Source organism: Seriola aureovittata, chromosome 10, assembly GCF_021018895.1.
Source record: "Seriola aureovittata isolate HTS-2021-v1 ecotype China chromosome 10, ASM2101889v1, whole genome shotgun sequence".
NCBI classification, from domain to species: domain Eukaryota; kingdom Metazoa; phylum Chordata; class Actinopteri; order Carangiformes; family Carangidae; genus Seriola; species Seriola aureovittata.
In genome coordinates this window covers 3282805-3307184 of record NC_079373.1, presented here as the reverse complement: position 1 = coordinate 3307184, position 24380 = coordinate 3282805, and the positions used below count along the sequence as shown (strand labels likewise).

General features: G+C 40.3%; 2 protein-coding genes across 2 annotated transcripts; one reads left to right on the top strand and one right to left on the bottom strand.

Moving 5' to 3' along the window:
* Positions 1-626: 626 nt before the first annotated feature.
* Positions 627-21801, bottom strand: cry2 (cryptochrome circadian regulator 2). The gene is made up of 13 exons (XM_056387267.1): positions 21509-21801; positions 18291-18399; positions 12256-12398; positions 10115-10299; positions 9383-9471; positions 8143-8283; positions 7903-8028; positions 7013-7198; positions 6731-6882; positions 6355-6557; positions 4980-5060; positions 4280-4845; positions 627-3296 (listed from the first exon to the last, which is right to left on the bottom strand). The coding sequence occupies exons 1-12, from the start codon at positions 21664-21666 to the stop codon at positions 4286-4288; spliced, it is 2133 nt and encodes a 710-aa protein (XP_056243242.1). The 5' UTR covers positions 21667-21801; the 3' UTR covers positions 627-3296; positions 4280-4285.
* A 127-nt stretch (positions 21802-21928) lies between these two features.
* Positions 21929-24014, top strand: LOC130176277 (prisilkin-39-like). The gene is made up of 5 exons (XM_056387268.1): positions 21929-22500; positions 22599-22661; positions 22732-22790; positions 22863-23873; positions 23954-24014. The coding sequence occupies exons 2-4, from the start codon at positions 22657-22659 to the stop codon at positions 23861-23863; spliced, it is 1065 nt and encodes a 354-aa protein (XP_056243243.1). The 5' UTR covers positions 21929-22500; positions 22599-22656; the 3' UTR covers positions 23864-23873; positions 23954-24014.
* The last annotated feature ends 366 nt before the right edge of the window (positions 24015-24380 follow it).

The window sequence follows — 24380 nt, the reverse complement described above, 5'->3', positions numbered from 1 at the left end:
AATGTAACTCCTCACAGTGAAAGTCAGTTAATCTAAGTCAGTAGAGTCTTAAGAGTCTTTAGAGGTTTCTTAAGACTGCAAGTGTTAAAAAAAAATAAAGTGCTGTATTTCTGATGGACAATAAAGATTCACCTGTGTGAAGTCTGGGATTGGTGTATCGTCAAAGGGAGGGGTGTTTTGTAACTAGCACGCACTTCTGGCTTTTAAACCTTCCTTGTGTGTTATTGTTATTACAGTTTTGTTATTTTTATTGTTCGTTATTTAAAATGTATTGTAAATTGTTTTGGACTATCTGTTCATGAATTGCTTTTATTTTATTTTTTTTATGTACATTCAGGAGACTTCTATCTCAATGGGATAAGATGCACCTGAATAAATAAGAAGGTAAATAAATGAACAAAATTCATGAATTTTTCCTTTCTTAAGGTGATGTGGCTCCATCAGGTTAAACCACTGTAATACAACCAAGTACGAATGTATTGAAATTATAGAGTTAAATTTTGGCAAAATTGAGTAGGGACTGCTTTTCTGATTTACATGAATTCATAATACAATTTGAATGTGTTATGCTGGAGTGGAAATGTAGCACGAACAGAAAGAAAACACACCCTGAACTCCCATTTCAATCACAATTCCTTCGGCAATTTTAATGAAAATAAACTCTTTTTGTACAATACAAAACAAATAAATATCCATGTAGCCAACAGCTCGCAGACAGACCTCCGGCCCTGTGGGGCATCATACTGTTGTTAGTTGGAATGTGCAGTAAAACACAAGCATCTGATTAGGGCTTGTGTTGTGTTCAGGGTAAGTGGGAAGTGTGAGCTTTTCTGACCTGTGGTTAGGCCAGTGTAGAGGAAGAGGCTGGACTGATTTGTCCTTTCACCTTCTTGTTTTCAAACCTCACAGCTCCCACTTGTCCTGAACACCAACAGTAAGACACGTCCCACTGGCTACGAGGTTTGCCTTTAAAAATCTATGATCCCTCTTTGGGGAAACTTTGACCCATCCAGGCAGCAATGAGGGGGTTTCACAAAGTCAGGCTGTTACTATGGCTTACTGATTACTTTCCACTGAGAGTTAAAGTTGGATTAAAAAAAATTGCATTTAAACATATAAAATCACATTTGTATCTTTTTTTTAGTGTCCAGTTTTGGTTTGAAGGGCATCAAAAACTGATGTTAAAACATGATGATCACACCTGAAAAGAAAAATATGTGGTTCCTCCAGAAATAACCTTATGTGGTTGATATGATCCCATGTTTTGAACCTCAGTGAAAAACCCATTAACAAATGTACATCTTTCTTTTTGTAAAGGATAAAAATTCAGTATAAACTACTTTCACCCAATTTTATGACAAAATATGAAATATTTTATTTGTCAACATTATAATTTACTGCTAACAAGAGTGAATCTGTAGAATCTTGTGCATGTTATTGCTGAAACTAATAGTCAATTAATCAATTAGTTGGTTGACAGAGAATTAATCTGCTGATTTTGATAATTCGGGTGATTTTTCAAGCAAAAATAGGAAAACATTTGCTTTCCTGAAGTGAGGATTTACTGCTTCTCTTTTTATGACAGTAAACTGAATATCTTTGCCCCAGACTGTTGTATGGTGCTTAGTGACCCTGAGAAATGATAATGGCCAGATTTCACTATTTTGTGAAATGTTACTGAATAATTGTTAGTAAATACATTTTTTAATAATTGGCAGTTTGCGAGAATATGAAAATATTTAATTTGCAGCCCTAGTAAATTTACCATGTACAGAATTTCCTGCATCTACCGCCCTCTAGTGGATGCTTCCAGTAAGAAACTTCCAGGCAGAAACAAGGTACAAGCCTTTATGAAACCCCCTAAATCACACCATTAGTAAACAGACAGGTTATGGTTTTTACATGTTTTATCACAAACTCTGTTACACGTATGGGGAGAACAACACGTGAGTTTTTCTCTACATTCTTTCCACACAAGCAGCATTTTCAATTGCCAGAGAAAAATATGGCAAATGCAAAAAAAACGACTTTTTTTTGGTCTCGCAGACTTACCTTCATTATCCCCTGTGCCACAGCTACAGTGCCTATTATAATTCATTTGTCTTATTAAATTTACATGATTTCAATTAGCAATCTGCTATACCTTTAGAGATGTGTGACCCTCCAAAACAGACAGGGTATTTATGATTTAGGGTGGACTACAAAAAAAAAGTTCCCTAATTCACTTCATCGCTGCTGCTAGCAAAAAGACATTTTCCAAAACATTCACATCGGGCATTTACATATTAACATGTAGCTTTCTGTTCGTTTTAATGTGGTAAAGTCAGAACATGAAGAGAAATACCCTCCATCTCCCTGGAGCTAGACATAAACAAGAGCATTCTCCATCACTGTTCTCAATATAAATTATTGTCTCCTAAAGCAGGCCCAAAATGAACACAACTGTACAGTGAGGGGAACTACAACATAAAATGATGATTTAATACAGTTCACTGAAGGTCAGTAAATCTGTCTGAAGCTCTAGCAGTGCTCCTGCCTGCCTCTAAGTAAGAACCATAGTCAGGTTTTGGCCTGGACAGGACCCAGGATCTGTTTCTGACCCTCACTCTGGGACTCTGTTATTAACCCACCACTTATTAAATCCCACAGACTCCTACTATACAAAATCATTACAGCAATATGCCAAAATACACTGCTTTATCAAATGACTTTATGAGTCAGTTTTCCTTCCCAGATCGTAGAACAGAGCGCAGAGCGAGTCTGCTGTACAGACAGGAGACAGTGTGACGTTCAGACTCCTGCACTACCTTTTTCTAAGAAGAGGACAGTTGTAGAAGCGGCAGGACAAGCGGAGGTGCTACTGCGGACAGCCACACTATGTCGTCTGGGTTCAACTTGGATATGTATATAAAGATTTGCAGTACATTATGTTGCTCCTTATTAGCTGTGTGTGTGTCAGAGATGGAACTGTACAAGAGAAGATTACTCATCACTCATCTTGAGAACTTTAGGATTATAACCTTCATTTCCTCAAATAAGAATTATTTGCTTAATCATTTACAGTCACTGTGGACTGGTTCTGTTCTAACATGTCATTTCCATGAGCTTATTTAATTGCTTGTCCAGACAATATTTTCTTTTGACTGGAGTAAATGTGAGTAAGATGCTTTTGTACTGCTTCCACTTGTGTTGTATATATGCTTATGCATGTACAGTATGTATGTTGTCCGCATGTTCATGTCACTGTTCCTTGTATGTCGTTATGTGTCCAGTTGTCCAGCGTGGATGCGAGACACCTGAAAGAGACACCAGAGCAGAAAACACTGTGTTAGCCTCCAACACAGAACCAGCTCTGATAATCCAGCAATTACACTACATGTCATTTATCAGGCAATGCACCAAACTCATCCCTCACACTGAACTCTCACGTGTGACTGAGATTTTTGTTGAGATACTTAGGAGCTGTAGCCTTTTTATTTGCTGACTTAACGCCTGGTCACAACAGAAAATGCAACCTGCGGGGCTTGTTGGTGAGCCACTACTGTATGTACAGTATTGTGAGCTATCTGCTCACTTATACCATGCTTGCCCGTCAAGCTAGTTTGTAGACTGCCAGTTAGCTAGCTTTTTAAATGGTTTCAGTTATATAGACATATAAAAAAAAAGCTAGCAAGCACACTATCTATTTTCATATTCTCAAAGATGTGGATGCTACACAGCAGAATATTCCTCTTGTAACCACGGTGATAAGATGGCGTTCACAGTGAATCCTCGGGAGAAATTAATGCTTTCAAGAGGACAAAACTCTTAAATTTCCTCCTTGGTGAATATCAAGGAAGAGAGAGCTGTACAATTGACACAGTAAACGCCATGTTGGTGAAATTTTATGGATGATACTCTGATGTCCCGTTCCCATGAAGGCAGCATGGAGCTGACAGAAACACTGAAGTAAATAGTCGTTGCTCGGGAAACAATTAACCTAGTGACATTGGTATAAACTGGTTTTTATGTTGCAGACCACAGAGTTTCAACTCTTCAATCATGAATCTTTGGTGTAAAGTCACCTTAAGCCTTTTTTTAGCAGCCAGCAACAGTTTAGTATCAGCTTCTCCAGAAACCAGTAACCCCACTAAAATGAGTTTATATTATCAGGTACTGTATGTCCAAAGAAATACCTTAAACCCGGCAATGTTGCCATAGTAACAATCACACCCTATAGAAAATGTTTTGTACATCATTTCTCCTTCTACACACACAATAAAGATGCTGTATATTGTACCTTGTATCACTGCTGAAGTCCTGCTAGTTTTTCAGAAGTCTCCTCTTCCATTCTCTCCTCATCCGGCTCGACATCTTCCTCCATCCTCTTATCCCCTCCTGTGTCGTCCCTCTCCTCTTCCTCCGCTCTTCTCTCTCCCTCCCTGCCTGATGGAGTGCAGATCTGTCGCCCTCGCTGCCTCTGGCTGCGACGCACTTTGCGGGCGAGGCTTTTCCTCTTCGGGAAAGTCTGAGCCAGGGTCAAAACTGGACTGGAGGATGAGGACAAGGTGGGACATGAGGAGGATGGAGAGGAGGGTTTTGACCTTGACAGAGAGCCCTGGATTGGTGTTGAAGCTAGGGATTGAGAGGCTGCTAGGGACAGGGGGTGGTTGGCAGATGTAGATGTTACAGCTGCAGAGGCCTGTGTGTGTGAAAAGGTGCAGGGTGTCTGGAATGGGCGACAGTTCAGTGTGTCCTCCAGGTCTGGATGTAGGGCAAAGGTGGAGGATGCACAGACTGTGGACGAATCAGGAGCTGTAGAGCAGCCAGCTGCTTCATTGTCCACAGGATCTCTGGGAGGAGAGTCTAAGGAAACATGAGAAAGAACAAACACATGTTGTGTAGTTTGACTGTGACACATGAGCCTCAGTAATAATTATGGGACATTTTCTAGATCCTTGATGGGAAAATACGAGTCTCGCTTTTGCGTTTCCTCCTACCAGGGCCACTGCTGGTCTGGGACTCATCGGTCATTGGTGGCTCTGCCTCTTCCTGAATCGTTGGTACTGATGCCAGTAAACCTGACACACACACACACACACGCACACACACACATACACACACACGCACGCGCGTGCACACACACGCACACAAACACACACAAACACACATAAATTCACTGTGATATAATTCTACCTACCATGGTATCTATACAAAAGTGCTACATTGACTTCAAGTCCTAAAACCACAAATCTGTGAAAAAAAAAATTACAAAAAAATATCTCCCTCTCACCCCCACGGTGGTGGCGGTGTGTGTCTTCGTCAAGTTTAGGTCCTGGGAGTTTGAGGGTTCTGCGCAGTATCTTAGACTACATCCACACTACTACGTTTTCATTTTGAAAAGCATCTCTTTTGCTACGTTTTGGCCTCCCGTCCACACTGCTCCGACGTTTTTGAGAACAGAAAAGTGCGACTTATGGAAACGCTGCTGACCCTGTTTGAGTTTGAAAACTCCGGGGGTTGTTGTTGTTTGGACGGGCGAAAACAGAGACCTGTGGAAACAATGACACTGACACCTATGGTCTCTCCCTGATTGGGTCTGATTAGCCTCGACTACTGGTGGTGAATACAACATGGATAATGAAATACGAGTGTTACTGACCTTGTTGACTTTGCTAGCGGCTGTTGAGGAATTAAATTCTGCATTTTAACGCTACAACTGTCTTTGCTGTTGCTCTTTTGTTGTATTCTTTGCAAATTATCAACTGCAGAGGAGACAATCTGCTTCAACATTTAACATAACTGATCACAGGGAAAGTCAGAGATCACAGAGGACTGTCTTCTTAAGGCCAGGAACACAATGGTTGCATGGCGTGTCCGTGGCGGCTGCGTGGCACGATCTACAGATCCTGTGTTTCACCCAACATATCAGCAACATTACATAACACTGACACCTTCTGGCGTGAGCTGCAGCAGTTCAGCGATGCGTAACAACGCAGGCAGAGTGTTCATGCCGTAACTCCAAGCTGAAGCACCTTCCATGTTTTCAATGGATTACATCCGCCTGTGTTTTCTCCTGCTCAGACAAACTCATCAGCAGAGGATCACAGGCTTCAGACCTCACCACAATTCAGGAGAGAGAACAAAACTTGCCGCACATCAGTAAGATGAGTAGCTAATGTTTGTATAGTAAGGAGAATGGCTCACTGGTCCTTCTGTGGTTGTACTGTCTCTGTTTGACCATTAGAAAGATCAACTATTCTAGCTGATCCAAATCAAACTGTTCATGAAAGTTTGCTGTGTTGACTATGCCCCTTTAAAACAATGGTAGATTTGGTGATAACAGTAACAGAAATGTGTTGTCAGTTGACTTACTGAGTCCTCTGTAATGGGAGAGTTGTTGGTAAACTTGTTTCATCCTTTCAATGTTGAGCCTGCTGCCCTCTGCGTGGTTGATCATGGGTTTGGGATAATCCACTCCCACCACACAGTTGGCTGCCTTCTGGACCGGCTCTGGGGCGTTCCATGGCTCGTAGATGTACCGGTTCGGGTAGTCCTTTAAGATGGGGATGTAACGCCTGCAGGAAATTTCAAAAGAAAATCATTTGAACTTCCTTTCTGCTGACACTTCAAAGCAGATCCAGTTGTTTTATTGCTGAGCATACAGCTTAAAAACATGGAGGGAACAAAAAAAGAGTAATATTAAGTAACGTGGTGGGAGATACTGAAGGAGCACCAGTTTAAAGTCTACCTAATGTAGTCTCCTGATGGGTCAGTTCTCCTTCCAAAGCCGACAGGACAATAGCAGTGGAAGAACTGCTGGAAGAAGGCACTGCAGGACAGCCACATCCAGCTGCCAGCGTTTACACTCCAGTCTGCATCCAGCAGCAGCTCCTCAAACACCTGCAGGGACACACAGATAAAACAATCTACATCATGTAGATCATGTACATCACTGCTGACAGGTGTTCTCCATCGGTCAAGACACCAGGTCCATGTTTGAGACTAAACAAAAAAAACTGGTCCGTCATACCTTCATGCCGCTCTCCCAGCTGATCCACAGGTCTCCCCTAGTGAGGAAACAGGCCACAGCGTGTCGCGCTAAGTGGTGGATCCAGCCCTCCTGTCTCAGCTGGGTCATGATGGCGTCAATCCAGGGAAAACCGGTCCGACCCTCCGCCCACTTGGCCAGTGCTTCTGGATTCTGGTCCCATGGGATCTGGACACAAATACATGACATGGGAGAGTGATATCAACTATATACTCTTCTTTCTCTCCACAGGAGACACATTCTTTTTCTATCTCTACCTCTATCTCATTCTCTATCTCTATCTCTAACTCTCAACAATCAGCCCTTACATGTACATGATGTGGGCACTTGTGCTAGTTGATACACTGCACAGGTTTTCATTCAGCTGTCACCTGAACAATTTCAATAATCAGTGACTGAATTCCACACTTCTGTGAGTTTTCTTTTACCAATGCATGAGTAGCATCATCGTAATCACTAATCACTATTCTTTTCAATAGGTTTGAGGGGGCAGTATGTGTCCTGTTGTCTCAGCTGTCTTCTCAGAATTGAGAAAAGTGTTCATGTCTGCACAGTTTACTCAAAAGATCAACGGTCTGTGTCTGAATGGCACAAGTGTGAATTTAAAAGGGTAGACAAGAGGCCTCGATATTATCATGTAGCAAAGACTAACTGTAGAATAGTGTTGACAGACAGTAGACACACACTTTTGTATGTGTTGTATGTAGAGTATTTACACTTCAAACTCAGTTAACAGATGAACCACATATGTATAAGACAGTTGCTGGCCACAGCACTGACAATGTTATGAGCAGAAATAATGGTCGGTTCATAAGTTTCCTCTTTGTTGAGTGTGAACTTCTTCTTTTGGGCAGAGTAGTGTGAAGACCCACCTGGACACAGATGGGGTTCCCCTCCATGCGGTCAAAGTTTGGGTTGTTGGTGGCAGCTGTGTAGAAAAACTCCCTCCATAACAACTGGCCGAACAGGGACAGAGGAGGACTGCAGCGCTTACGGAGCTGATGGAGAGAGCGAGAGCGAGGACGGTCAAAGAGAGCAGTGAATTATCAAAGCTGTCAGAGAACAGAGGAAACAGCAGTGGGTGTTTGTATGGCTGATATGTCTGATTGTACCTTCATGTACAGCTCTCTGAGGTTGTAGTACAGAACCCTACAGGACAGACAGCCAAAGCGCAGGTAGGGGCTGAGGCCGGTAGGACTGGCATACAGAGAGCATGTGTTGACCCGAGGGTGCTCAAGGTTGGCCACCCACACCTATACACAAAGACACAGTGAGGATGTTCAAGTGATCATCTGAGATATCATGTCATTTTTCCCAATTAGAATGTTGTTGATTATATATCTTTACTCAGGAATATTAAATGACCTTAAATTCTCAAATAGTTGCCTTTGATTTGATTTTTGTTATTTGCACACATAAAATATAAAATATATTTCATATCTTTTTATAAAATGGATGTGCAGGTGAGGTAAGAAACTAGGGCTTATGTTAAACCTCACCTCAACGTAATTTTGATAATTCAAAATGAAAAAAAAGAAAGAAAACTAATTAAATTATAATGATAATATAGTAATAATGATAGTGATAAAAAAAAATTGAAAACAAACAAGTCAAAAGAAACATCAAAGACAACACAATATACACATTAAAAGAGATATAAATATTTAAATTAATCCATCAACCAGAAATACAAAGAAAATGAAATACAAAAACAAACACACAATTAGTTTAGGAATTTTCAGGTACAGAAATATTGTTGGAAAGATTCTGGTTGATTTCTGTTCCGTAAACTCACCCTGTGAATAAAAAATACATTATAGGGCGTTTATATTAAAAATGCAGAAGCAGATGGCTCCTTGGACTTTGAAAAGGTGGCTAACAAATTAATTTACCACAACTGCAGACTGGCCTTCAATTGAAATTTTTATTATAATTTCTTTATAAAATTTTTATTTTTATAATAGAGACAAGCTTTTTCCCCCATTCCCAATTTAAGACCATCTTATATTTTATTAAGAAGCCTCTCTGTTTTAATTTGCTGTTTATGTTGTTTGCTGTTAATGCAAAAGCAACAGTTTACCAATGTTGACCTGATGTCTTGATGAATTCCTGTTGATTTAACTTTTCAACAAGAACTTTGAGTCAGATTCAAATCTATCTTCAAAATAGAGGAGATGTATCATCCTGTGACAGCATGAATGACAACAAGCTTGTGTGCCAACAACTCAAACTGAAACAAAACCAGTGAATAAGGTTGTAACCATAGTAGTGGACCGACCGATTTAGTATTAAACAATGAAAGCAAATTTGAAATATTATGGATTGGACCAGTAACATCAGCTTCTGCTTTACCTTCTTATCCAGGTGTTTGTTGAGTCTGTCCAAGGCCTCTGATTCGCCTCCCCGCCACACAGCTTGAGGTAAACCCTCCGTCCTGAAACCTGGACACACATTTACACACAGAGACGAGGTTAAAAACAAAGCAGCTACAACTTAATGAATCAAAGCCAAGTGCCAACTGTTCTAAGTGAGTAAGTAAAGTTTATTCAAATTGCATTTTTGCTTCACAGAGCCAAAAACTCTTAAGATCAGTCGACATACATACAAACACACAACACAGAGATACAATAACGCATCCAATACAATACATAAGAAAGCTGAGCCATATACTGAGCCATAAACAACTCAAATAATGTGGTATTTTAATGTGACTATTAAAAACTGTATGTCTAATAAGATTTGACTAAGGACAGCTGTGTGCTTCAACAGATAAATACAGTAATTGAATGACTGAAATGTAATCATGAATTTGATCTTCATACAGAAGAGACACTAGAACTTCAGTTAATCTGGTGATATACACAGACAGTGTGTTAGGCCACTAGTACTCAGTTACACACAGTATCACAGAATTAACTGTCAAATCAAATCAAACCAAACCAAGCCTAATAAATCTAATCACATCCTCTCTCTTAACTGACCTCAGTACACCCAGAGAACAACACAATGTAAAGCTACAGTGCTCATCAGCATCAAGAGTGCTACAGCTGTCATGTTCATCCATAGAAATGTAACGGTGTGTACCTAGTTCTTCCAGTGAAGGTATACTGTAGAGCTGGTCGTGGTTGTCGGCTATTTTAGTGTGACATTTTTCCATCTGCTGCTGGGTGATAGGAAGCAGAGGCCTCCTAGGCAACTCCAGTCGGCTCACAATGGTCTGAAACCGCTTAAAGGTCAGCGGAGGACTGTTATTGTTCATCTCTATTATCCTGTGATCAATACACAAAAGACAGAAAGGTTAAGGTTAGAATTACTGTATATACAGCAGAACTTATGTAACAGGTCCTGTCAGTGACGAAGCTCTGTTGAAATATCCTAAGCACATGTACAAAATTTATAAAATATAATTATATAAAAGGTAAAAGTTGGACTTAATTAAGTCTTTTCTAGATTTCTGTCTACATCAGCTTTAAATATAATGAATTTTTGCCCAGCTGTGAGTGCTTCTGACCTGATAGTGGTGCTAAGTTCAGGGTTTATTAGGGGTTAACAGATCATTAGAACCTATACTCTGAGAACTGTGAATATTTACAGCAAAATTCATGATAAACTGGCCGGTAGGTGTTGTGATATTCCTCGACTAACAGGGTGGAATGAAAGGAAAACAGACAGACCGAGAGCCCACATCCAGCTGTACCCTGCTGTGCTGGACTGTAGCACAGTTTAAACAGCTGAAATGCATTTAAGAGTAACCGAAAAACACTTTTACCCAAAACCATCACTGAACTATTCTGTCATCAGTCTTTAGTAAAATAGGCCTCTTTTGTATTTCAGCCTCAATGATTGCTTCTCAGGTTGTTTTGTCTGTGCAGCTGAGAGTGAAGCTTTGTATTTATAGTTTCTGTCTTATACAACTTGTCTATATCTGTGAAGTCGCTGTGGATCTGTGGTTGGTGGATTTGCAGCCGGGGCTGCTTCCTATTGGTTGGTTTACTGTGACTACTAGCACAGTAAGCTGAGCACATGTTTACAACTACACCCTGCAGCTGAGCGTGCACACGCCCAAAGCTTAACTCCCTCCTGCCACTCGACACAGTATTCTTACGCACACGGGCCATTAATGCTCTGTTTCATTACATAATACAGTGCTGTAACACTGTGTTGGTCTGAATGCTCTCCATGTAGAAGGCAAAACCCAACAAGGCTTGAATATGGAGAGACTCCCTCCACTCTGACTCATTCTGCCACCTGGTCCCAGCACAGGCACAGGGGTGTGACATGCAGTAATATGAGAAGACCCCCGGAGGTCTCTGCTGCATGTGATGCAAATAAAATAAAAACACTCTTTAGTGCTTTATTAAATCATTTTGCTTAAAACCTAATTTCAACAGTTCTCGATCTTAAGGGCTTGTGTCATTGTTTTTGCAGGTTTTAGACCATTCACTCCAAATCAGATTATTCATAACTGATTTCAGATGATAGAAATACAATTTGATTAAAAAATACTCACATACTGAGACAGCTAGAACAGCTGAGTAACAGCAGAAGTAAGGGTGTGGCAAAATACCGGTACTGACGATAACCATATTTAAAAAGTGAAATATTGATATTGTGTTAATAACACATGGCAATATTGTGTTGGCATCTTGTTGCCTTTTCACTGTTCATTAAGTGTAATTGTTCTTTTTGTACATTTTTGTACAGTTGTGGTTACAGCCTCTCACCACCTCCCTACAATTGGCTTTGAGTCTAATTAATCTGTGAAAAAGAGACAAAATAGACAATAAACCACAATAAAGTTAAAGATAGAAGAAGATAAACTTGACTGATAGCATTATTATTTCTTTTTTTCCAGATTGTCTACAGATATCGCGATAATATCGTTATTGTGAATTCTTTTGGCCATGGTGAAAATCTGATATTGTGACAGCCCTGAGCAGAAGTTGGGGCTCAGCACCCCAATAAGGGCAACTGCAGGGGGTGGCAGGGAGATATCCCCAACTGCCCACTGCCCGCTCACTGGGAGATGTACTGGTAGGTGGCGAAACATCAGTTAATGGTGGTTCCAGCTGTATAGCACATGATTTCTAGTTAAGGAGCTAAAACCTCCAAACACACTGGTATGGGCCTATACAGTGTAAGATCTGTGTATATGCAGGTGTGACAGATGTCAGTGTCTATGTTGACCAAACACAATGAAAAATAAGAGTGTATGTGCTACTAACCTATCCAGGTTGTAGAGGGTGTGTGAGTTCCTGACAATCGTCTCCACTCCAAACTCTTGGGCCATCTTGATAATGGCCCCATCCCTCTCCTTCCCATAAGGCTCTGGGTCATACTCAAATGTTAACCTGGTCACTTTCCACTCCTGCAGCAAAGCAGAGAAAGAAAAACAGACACAGAGCAAATTAATATTAATGAGAGAAGACAAAGAATTTGACAAGAGCAAGACAAGAGCAGACTGTGCAGCAGGGCTGAGAGCTACAACTATGTTCAAACCAAACATGGAACAACACAGACTGTGTTGGGATTCAACATGGTTCTCAGCACGTGTTTTCTGTAATCCAGTTCATCAAGGTGCACCTTTGGACATTAAAACCAGGCTGCAGTTTGTACAATACATCCATTGAAGGAGCAGTTTTAAATACAGTAACTGTGGAAGGTTTGGGTTGTTTTCTCACCTGTAGTTTGGTTCAGTTGGTCCAAACCAAGTAAAATAAAAAGATATTTTGATGTCTTTTAGTTCTGCACTATGGTAAAATGAATTCAAATAATAGCACATCAGCTTAAAAACTCAATAAAAAGTGTAGCTTCAGTTTCCCCTTTTCTTCTTTTTTTGTTCACTGTTTCACATCTCAACTGTTCATAACCATTTTTACAATAAATGATCTCAACACATCTTAACAATAGAACAGCGTTAACAACTCCTTTTCTCTTTCTTTCCGTCTTATATCCCACTCATTTCTCCAACTGTTGCCTCTCGTGTATATAAAAAGCTCTGGCCTCGTCTCTCCCCTCTGTGTGTATCTCACGCACTGACTCGAGCTGCAGTGATTGGCTGAGTTACCGGTGCTTCTAAGGCTAGAGAGGCTGCGCCGGTTAAAATGGAAACGCTCCGTCAAAATGTAATAATTCTCAATAATTTATAGCTTTTAGGTCTGGTTCCAGTTGAGATGGCGTCTGGGTCCACCTATTAGTGACCTCTAGACTATGACTATGAACTTTGACTGGTCTGCCTCATTTTTTTCAAATCACAAAAAAAACTGCTTCCACTGGGAACAAGACCAAGATATTCCTTTTCAAGCTGCCTTGCCACACCAGCCCAAACAAACAAACCTAGCTGGGCACACACACCAAAGTTTGTTTGCATGAAAACAACCTAAGAGTAAGAACTTCGGTAAAAAGCATTTTCTAAAGGCTCATAATGAAGGCTGGGAGAAAGATGTTGTGACAGTATCCTCATCATCATTATCTGTTCTAATTCATTACCTGCCAAGACAGTATGACTGATATTGTTTTTTCCTGGTGTGTGTTTATGTCATCATGGCAAAATGAGGCCCTGGAGACAGCTACTGTAGTGGGAACTACAACAGAGGTGGTTTTGAGAACTTTGGCAGGTGTTTATATGTCTGTCTGTCTGTCTGTGGACAGATTTTGTCAATATAATAGCATCACAACTGTGCAAGATACAGTTATGAAACCTTATATATGTGTAGTTGATATCAAAGTGAAGACGGCGTTTGAAGATGGGTGTGGTGTAGTTTAGCATGAAAGGACCACAGGCAGTTGAAAGTCAAACACATCCCAAGAAAACACACACAAGATCAGGTCATTCATACTCTGCAGTAGCACAATTAACTGTCTGATATGATGTGTAAAATGGCAGAGCTGTTGTTGTTGACTGTCTGTTTGGTCGAAAGGAAAACCTGCAGGCTCTTGGGTTTCCATAGCATTTGATGTAAAATTAGCCGTGCATTATGTAACGGCTGCGGCTGTATAGAGGTGGAGAGCGCCTGATTTGCTCCTCCCACCCTGGAACTAAATCCTCCCGGGAATCTCCTCATAAATATTAACATAGTCTGCAGCTGCTTTAATATGAATCGGTGCTGTAAGATCATGTAAAGTACGACCATCTGTGGAGTGTTAACTGTATTTGGTGTAACTGGCCTGAAAATCAATGCAACTGATGCTGCTCAGTCATAAAACAAAAATAAAGATGTCTCTTGACTTGACTACAGTGATTATCACTCGCTAATGTCAATTAAAAAAAAAGGACAGTGTTCATTTCATCACTGTTACTGCATGTGTGGATACAGGTACAATAAAGTCCATTTCTGAACACATAAATAATTGTTCTGTGAACCACCTGAACAACAGAAAAAGACAAATCTCTTCTTCATGTACACCTCCACCAACCAGTGAAGTTGCAGGAAATATGATCACAATTTCCTGTTCCTGAGTTACAGCATTGAATAATGACCAGAGGTGTTTTGTAGAACATGTTGATGTCACAGTGAAGTTGACCATTGACTTATTGCATATAAAATGTCATCACTTCATTTTGTCTTTATAGATATGAGTTAAATTGTGTCATAATTAGTGAATGAATGTGTGAGTTATGGCCAAAAAGGTGTTTTGTGAGGTCACAGTGACCTTGAACTTTGACCTTGGACCACCAAATTCTAATCAGTTCATTCTTGAATCCAAATGAATGTTTGTGCCAAATTTGAAGAAGTTCCCTCAAAGCATTACCAAGATATCACATTCGCAACATAATGCCTCTGACCCTGCCTGTGTTACTATCACTATCTGGTCGTGGTCGGACGGACAGCTCTCTCTATGGTCATTTTTTGTGTTTAATAGTCAGGACTGGAGCATTAACTTCAGTTTACCGGTTCACTTATTTTCTTGAACTGTGGTCCATAGTAGATTTACATTGTTTCAGCCTCAAAACTAATGCCAACACAAACAGCTCCAACAACCTCAAACCGCTACATTAAAGATAATTACCTCAAATTACAGGCAACATGCTGCCTACAGGCAGATGTTACATTGCTTCAACATGATTCAAAACAAACACACGAGTGACAAGTTTATATTGTTTCTACTGCCACAAGTCGTGAGGTGAGGGTGAGGTGGAAAGACATAACTTTTCATTTTACTGTTTAGTCGTCATGCATATGGCTGGTCTGAATACTGTGACTGCAAACACCTACCCCACAACATCAAAAGCCCCCCACTGAGTGAGCAGTAGCCTGGGCAGGGGAGACTATTCAAGCAATGCAACAGGCGGTTAGTGAGTTACCCAACATGCAGGGTTACAGACTAACTTTTCAACTGGTGTCATTGGTGCTGCCAACTTTCTCAGCTGGTCGCAGCCTATTTTTGTGACTCTTTCACTATGTTATAAGCAGTGCTGAACTTGAACACCATTTCATTTTCCTCCATTGAGCGATTACTCTCATCTAACCACTAATTTGTTAGAACTAAGTGTTTCGGGTGATGCATTGGTCCCTGCAGGTTTTGTGCTTCTTACTGCTGTTTTGCAACTTCAAAGTTTCAAACTTAAACTGTGTTGACCTAGTAACAAGTTTAGAGTTTCCTGCAATGGATGAACCACATTGCCTACAATGCAAGCACAGCATAGCATTCACTTCATACAGCAACAAGAGGTACTAGACTCAGTCGGTCTCTTGCTGCCTCCACCTCAACTGAGCCTGTGAAGAAGAAAAACTACTACTTTCAACCACAATGGCTAACGCAGCACCAGAACAGCCTATTGATCATCATGCATTTGTACAAAATGTGACCACATGAGATTTTAACTCACTCTCTCAAAGAATTGTCGCAGTCTGGAGCCATGGTAAAAATATGTCCCACTAACTTTACTAACTGCATCATCTTCACACATGGCTAGTGGCTGGTAGGATTTAACGTAGCCATGTAACAAAAGGTAACAAGTGGCCATCTTTCAATACAGGGCTGGCAAATTAATGAAAGCAATTTGGATGCATCTGGTCATCAGGTCACTATTAGCAGTACTGTATCATTGTGATACAATCCCAGATGTGCTACACTAAGAGATGGTTTATGTAACTTAATGTTCCCAATGCTTCCGCTACATAAAACTGAGTCTGATGTTGGTTTACTTTGTAGCAACAGTAAAAGCTTTATATGAGTCACTGAAAACCACAAGTCCACAAGTCATTTTACTGTATATTTCCTTTGCTACAGTGTATTGCACAATTGACTTTCATAAATTTGTGGTATGTTGTTCTATATGAAGTATTTATCATTGTGTTTTGTTTTGTGTTTGACACGGCTACCCTTAGTTTTGAATCAGTTTTATATGTGAAAAAGCAGGCTAGTATTTTTCTGCAGGGTTCATCTCCTTCCAAGCTTTAGCTCCACTGTTACTCATCTGTATCAACTGTCTCCATTTTATGTATTTTGTTGTCAAAGGAACTGAGCCTGATCCCCCACCCCCGACACACACAGCTGATGGTTTTTGTGCTTTATGAAATTCTTAACCAGGTATGGAGACATTTTAACAGTAGTCTATATTGTTAAGTGTGTTTAAAGGTTCATCAGTGAGGTCATAGTTATATTACAGAAAGCCTAATCAGTGTGACAGTTTTGTGATCATATCATATCATATTGTGGTAGTTCAGATAAATTGAACCTGAATCTTATATTGAGACTGTAAATTGCTGTTATGATAAGTGTGGGTCAACTTGCGACCAGGTGCAGTTTATATACTTTGTGATTAGAATTTCAGATTAGAGCAGATAACCTCAGGGAGCAACGCCTGATACCACACACACACACATCTTATGATTTTTGTGATGAAGGACGATAAAGCCTCCTGATTTTTTATTTGCCACACAACAAGGACATCTACTGTGGGAGTGTTACACATCAATTCACCATGGAGGTGGGCGATCTGATGATCTCATATCATGGCCAATCTTACTTTGGCACATCATCTACTTCTCAGATGAATCGTACAGATCGTGTCATTAAAAGTTTCTATATTTAGATATTTAATTGTAAAAGTTCAATCATTGCTAATCAGCCTTTTGTTAACAGTTTAACAGCTAGCTCGCTAACTGTAGCTGGCGATGGCCGTTTTTGTTCTGCTCTGTAGATTCAGTGAGCTTGGTGTAGCGCCAAATGTACCAATTCTTCACCTGAGCAGAACAAGAACCACCTCAACAAAACTCAACTTTCTAATTAAAACACTTAATCTACCTATAGCACCTCATAAATAAATAACAGCGCTGACCAAACAAATACTCCACAAGAACTAAGCAAAAACTGTGATTGGTTGAGACACGGTTTGTAAACAGAAGACAAGCGAGCAGACATACATCCGAAAGAAGCGTCAAAATGGCAGAACGATCCGAATCACAACTTCCAGTCAGGATTGTCACAACAAACGGAAACAGAATGCAGATCATGATAAACCCAATTGATTACAATTCCATCCAAAAAGATCGTCATATAATCTTTTGGCAAGATCGCACCCCCCTATTACACAGTCACCCTCCTAGCACCAAACAGCAGACCTACACAGTTAGCAACGAACTGGTGTAGTGGAGCATTTAGCAGCTAAAGAGCCAGATAATCAAGGGTCAATATTGAACTTTCACAAGATTGCCAAAAACACAATGCAAGTAAACAAAGTAAACAACCAAATCAACTTATTAGATGATGATATGTCACTGTTTGTTCACAACTTTTTTCCGCTGGCCCCAAGTAGCAGGAAAAAAAAGTAGTTACTCCAGATTTTAATAAACCTGTATCAATTTTATTCCAACTCCTAAATTCCCCATAAAGTCCCGCAGAGTTCACCCAATTAAATGTATACATTTCAATACCACATAGAATTCAATGTAATACATGTTTCACTATCATACCAGCTATGGTGAAAACCATGCAGTTATAACTGAGCTGAAAGTGGAAAATAGGAATTTTAGCCAGTTTTTATTCTCTTAACATGATTAATATTCCAGACTGGCTTAACATCAATAATAAAAGCAGGGTAAGATTCCTTAAACTACTCACACATTAGATGCTACTGGCAGGCAGGAGTCTATTTCACACACAGCTGTTTTTTTGAGTGAACACAGTAGTCAATAGTTTTCAGGCTTTGTTTCCAAAAGTCATACATCTGTATTATGTGGATCCTTCGGTCAGGAACCTTTGGTGTTTGTGTGGTTTAAGTTTCGAACTGTGACAGAGAGAAATTAGTACAGACCTTAAAGAGCCTTGGGAAAACATCAGTGGGCTGCCCTCTGATAACAAACAATCTTGAGTTGAGCTTCTTCAGACTGCTGTCCAGGTCCTCCAGAGCCTCCAGCAGAAACCTACACACACACACACACACACACACAAATATAGAAATGTAATTAGTAAGAAAGATTACTTTCCCACAAGGCAGGAGGGCACTCAACAGCAATAACATACAAAACCAATTCAGTACAGGACTAAAATGGTGTGGTGTTTTTATTGAAACTGAGCGACAGTAAAGGAATCCATGTTTTATTTTCCTATTTTAGCAAACAAATACTCTGATGTTCTTAACTACTGAACAGATTAAACTAATATTACTCAGCCATTATCTATGATTTTATGTTTAATTTCATGCAAACCAGTAGTAAGTGGTCTACTGTAAGGATAGGGAGTCGTGTTCATAAGTGTATTTAATAAAGGTCATATTTTTTTAATCGTCACCAAAGTAAACATGACAAGAAATCGTGATATCAATTTTAAGTGATACTGACCAGCCCTTGTATGAGCTAAAATCTTCTTATAACAGTTTATTTAACTTTATTACATCACTATATTAATGGCCTATGGTCTACGGACCTCTAAAGTGGGTTTCCTAAAGATAGATTTTTCATTAGCATGGCTTTAGGGCAGACCCAAGGGGTTTTACAGCAAAGATGCTGCTGAAATAAAACTCAGAAAGACTGACTGACAATTGTTTTTGTAAATATGACTAATGATATACATAGTTTAAATAAAAGACAATTTAAATAATTATAAAGTGTATGATTCAAGTTTTACCCATGGACATATGTTTAAAAACAAGTCAACAAGAATAAATCAAAAATAAATCTTTAAAATAAATAAAGAAGAATAAATCAAAAATATCAAATCACAATACATCTCAATCCAGTCTCAATACATATTGAATCAGCATCCAAGTATCATGATAATATTGAATATCAATATAAGTATACCTTCGGGCCCTAATAAGCAGGGTCCAAACACATTGTTTTGACATGTATGGATTAAACAGCAGTTCACAACAGACAGTGGAGAGAAGCAGGAGAATGAAAACACTGCCTATCTCAAGCCAGATTCAATCCAGTGACCCTACAGTCACAGGGTGTATGTTTTAAAGGACAATCTACATGGAAAGTGTTTAAGGTGTGTTTTTGACATCTATCACTTGGAACAGATGACTTCCTTTCTGTCAAATGTATCAATTCACACTGACTGAAATATGCTTTCTCCCTGTAGACATTGTTGCTGTGTGGTGCTCTTTCTTTTTTTTTTTTTTTTTTTTTTTTTTAAATCTGCTATGATATTTTTTTTTTTTGCAGTAAGAGAACACATCTATTAACATTAGGTCAGCACAATAGACTGTACTGAGCTAACACTGATGCTAGCTTACATCAGATTTTACTGTAGCTGACAGTCTAATGTCGAGTGCTGTGGGTTTTTAAGAGACAGTATCTCCCGTGTAGAGAAAACAAATAAGGATGCTTCACAGTGTTAAATATTAATCAAACAACACAGAGAGCAGTCTGAAAAAGTTCTGGGACTTCTAAGGGCTGTGACTGGGATCAGATGAGAATTGTTAGCTACTTCCTAAACACACAGTGCCTGAAAGGGTGTGCTTTATTTATTGTTCCCGTCCTTACTTAATTTATGGACTGACTCATTATTCAAGATGGTGTTTGCATCAGGCAAGGACGGACAATAACAACAACAACAACAACATTGATGATGGCAGTGCTTCCCCTACCTAATGTCTTACACTGTAAGTGAATGATTGAAATATCTTTTTTTACCGTACATGTTGCAATATAAGGCCCCTATAATTATTGAATTATGGAAAAAAAAAAAAAAGGTTGTCAAAATAATGTGTTAATTTCAAATCATTATTGATAGAAAAATAACATGTAAAAAAAAATTAAAGCTGATTAATCACACTCTATGTTTCCCCTTGACACCATCTGGACAATTCTGTGAGGGATGTCATCTACCACTGTCCGGTCTGTCCGGCTCTCTGGGGATGATGAAATTAACTATTGATTGACTACTGCAATTTCAGTTCAGATGATCGTTTTTGCATTTCATTTTCAAAAAATGTTAAAATGGTAATGATGTAACCTCCCCACAGCGTAACAGACACACTAGAGCTCCTCACTCTTGTCATCGTAATAAAAAAGTCAGAGTCAGCTGGACCTGCTCAGCCTCCTCATACCTGCCACAGAGCATAACCAGATGTTATCTGCAGTGCACCTGTGTGGCGGCATCTGCATTCGTTGTGTTTCTCCACTCATTTATTCAACTTTTTCCTTTAATATGACACCTGTCTGTTTATTATCCGTATTGGTGGATTCATTGTTTTTTTGCACAGTGTACGTTATCTTTACTACATGCACATAAGCTAGCACAGTAACGCGTTTGTTATAAAATTGACTAAGTCAACAATCCGTGTTTACCAATTACAACAATTAACATTGACCCTAATATTGCTACTATATGGACATTTTAAGGTTATGTAGTTTACCTACTGTGACCTACATGCATCAGATTTAACTTGGTCTTTTCAGCTTTGCATGCTACTGTTTAAATGTTTCTGGAGATATGCACCACATCTGACCACAGCGTCGCTTAGCTTGTCGGCGACAAAGGTGAACGAAACACAGCAAAACACTCCACATACTTCATGAATCCCAAATCATATACTACAACTTTACATTTACATAATTCATGTTGTTATTACCATGACCTTCTTTCAGTCTTTTCCACCAAACTGCAGCAGGGTAAGCTGAGCAGTAGTGACCAGAGTGGACCTCTTCTTTCTGTACTTTATGTAGCCTTGCCAGAAACGTTAACGTTAGCTTTACAGTTTGTGTGTAACAAACCAGTGGACAGTACCGACTCCATGAAATAAGCTCCTCTTCTAAGTGAGAACACTTTACAAACGACGATAACATTAAACCTTTTGTGCCATCCATGGCTGTTGGTATGTCATCCTCTCCATTTTAAGCTAGTGCTAGCTAACTGACGTGGAGAGGAGGCCCGGGCCTGAACTCACAGCGCAGCACAAGCGCTTTATGAGGTAATGAATCATACAAATGGCGACGTGATAAACTGTGTTCACATAACACGTAATGTTCAACCAACGTTTAGTGTAACTTAAACGTGCTACAAATGGAGTTAGCGTTAACTTACCTCCATCGGTTGATTCCCACGTTAGCGGCGCCAGCAAACCACGGGTCTAGGATATAAACACAGCGCACTGTATCTGCTCCATTGAGGGCCTCCTGCAACGCCGGATTATCGTGCAACCGCAGACATTTACGAAACCAGTGCACTGAATTCACCACCATTGTTACTTCTTATTCCATCGTTAGACAAAATTACAGGAGGACCAGTTGAAATGAAGCCAAAAATGCTGTAACAGTCCCGGGGACGGAGATTCCCAAGAAACTTTACTAGCTGTCAAAGGAAAGCCAACACCAAGGGGGCGTGGCCAATACAGAGTGGGAGTGGCTCAACTGGTCAGCTGTGGGATGGACCAAGATTGTTAGAAACTCAGTTATTGCACCGCCATGATCATAATACCTACAGGATGGAAAATATTCATAGTCATAGAAAGGTTCGCTACCAGAAGTGCATAAATGACTTTTTTAATTATATTTCCTTAAGTGGAAATTTAGAGTTATGAATTACAATCCTGAGTCAATGATTGCTGCATCCTGCATTATGTAGGTCAACACTGCACTCTTGAACAAAAGTCTCATGTATGTAAACTTTGTTGAAAATCTATGAATGAGCAGCCCATACTGCTACTACTTCAGACCAGCCCTTTAGTCTTCCAGTTCTGTAACTACACTTTTCCAAAAAGATACTAGAACTGTAAGTTGTTCAACTACACACGCCTGTTCAATGTTAATGCAACATAATTGCAATGTATCATTGTTGACATCCCCAAGATATTTTACCAAGGTCGAGAAAATACAAATTGTTATGGTGGAAAACTGGCTGTTTAACCAGAAAAAAATATTGCAAAACGTTTTTCACCTTGAACACACCCCAGGTTTCATTGTTATCAGCTGTGCCCACTTAGCCATCAATTAACACAGCTTTGAGAATCCTTTAAAAGAAGCTCAGGAGGCTCATGAAGACATTGTGCTTGTGGAAGACTGTTGTGCCAGTAGTAGGTAAGCCACAGTTTTTGGCTGGGTTGCTTATTTTTTTTAATTGTTCATGTTACTTCAATGTTAAGAGGACCAATGTTGTCTGTGCTTTACCTCTATAGTTTCTTGGGGAAAAATTGCTGGACAGACATCCTGAGTTTATCCACCTACTGAACCAAAATGATGTAAGTAGATGACTGATGTTTCTTAAAATTAGTGTAATTAAACTTTATCCTAAAGCAAATGTGTCTGCAGGATGTTCTGGATTTCATGTCTACTGATTGGAAGCATCAGCTGTAGTCCCTTACCAAAAGGTAAGATGATTCCTACCCAACTCAAGACTATTGGTGTTGCTATTAAATTACTCATTTCTAATGTTCTTCCAGAGTATGGATCAGAAGCTGCTCCTGCAGCAGCCTCAGAACCTTTAGAGGTGCCACTCCCTTACCGCCCTGGTAGCTGGAACAGATGGGTGAGTTCTATCGGCAGCAGCTCCCCTAAACCAAGTCTACCCAACCCAACCTCTGAAACTGGTGCTTCTGCCAGTGCTGTCCCTGGAAGTTCCAGCAGCCGCTACACTGGGGGCAGTGACTTCAACAGTGGGTACCTTAGTGTCAGGGATGAGGCCTATAAAATCCCTGAGGTCAGTTACTATGGGGCTTATGCAGCCTCTGACCCTAGTGGATATGGCACTGCAAGTGGCATTTATACTGGTGGTTATGCTAGCTCAGCTAGTGGATATGGTGGCAGTGCTCCAAGTGGCAGTTATGCTAGCCCACCTAGTGGATATGATGGCAGTGCAGCAAGTGGCACTTATACTGGTGGCTATGCTAGCTCAGCTAGTGGATATGATGGCAGTGCCCCAAGTGGAAGTTATACTGGTGGCTATGCTAGCCCACCTAGTGGATATGATGGCAGTGCTCCAAGTGGAAGTTATACTGGTGGCTATGCTAGCCCACCTAGTGGATATTATGGCAGTGCTCCAAGTGGCAGTTATACTGGTGGCTATGCTAGCCCACCTAGTGGATATGATGGCAGTGCTCCAAGTGGAAGTTATACTGGTGGCTATGCTAGCTCAGACAGTGGATATGCAGGGAGCAGCTCTTATGGGTATGTTGGCCCTCAAGATGAGGCCAGCTCTGGATCTGCCACCAACACTGGTGCTGGTCTTGAGACCCCTGAGCCAGTCTTCAGTGACGTGTCTGACCTGGAGCCAGTCTACTCCTTCAGCTCTCGTTCAGGCTACCAGCGAGGAAGAGAGGTGTTTTCTCAAACCCGATACACCCCAGGAGAGCCTGCTCCCCGTGTCATGCCAGTATCCAGACGCATCAGCAAAACACCCACTCAAAGCGACTCTGCTGGAGCTCCAGCTAAAGGTGGCTTCTAGAGACTTTCTGGTAAGGCACAGTTCACTGCATATCTGTTATAATTGCAGCACTTGCTTTCTCTTGACTGACTCATGCCTTTTGTCTTTCAGGTCTCCATGATGTCTCGCTGCTTAGTTATAACCTGATACCAATAAACTGGTTTTCATCAAATTGTCTTGTGCATGGTGTTGACTTTACTGTCTTAAACTTGGCTGTAGTTCGGTTAAAGGGCTGAAGTTTAACTGACTTGATGTAGAAGCTGATGGGATGACACAGTATATTAAGGCATGCAACAAAGTTTGTTGCCTTAAATCCAAGGCTGGTTAATATGGCTAGGTACTAATGGGATGAAGGCAACACAGGCTCTCAAACTGGCTTGTGGCATATTTCCATGGGTTATTCTGTCTTCTCTCCAGGTCCCAGTGCTATAATTGCAGGGTATTCGATTGCAAACGGCTGTAATATTAGGATTATAAAATACATGACCCTGCTCCATGTCACTTAAACACAGCTGTAAATTACTGGATGGCATTTTGC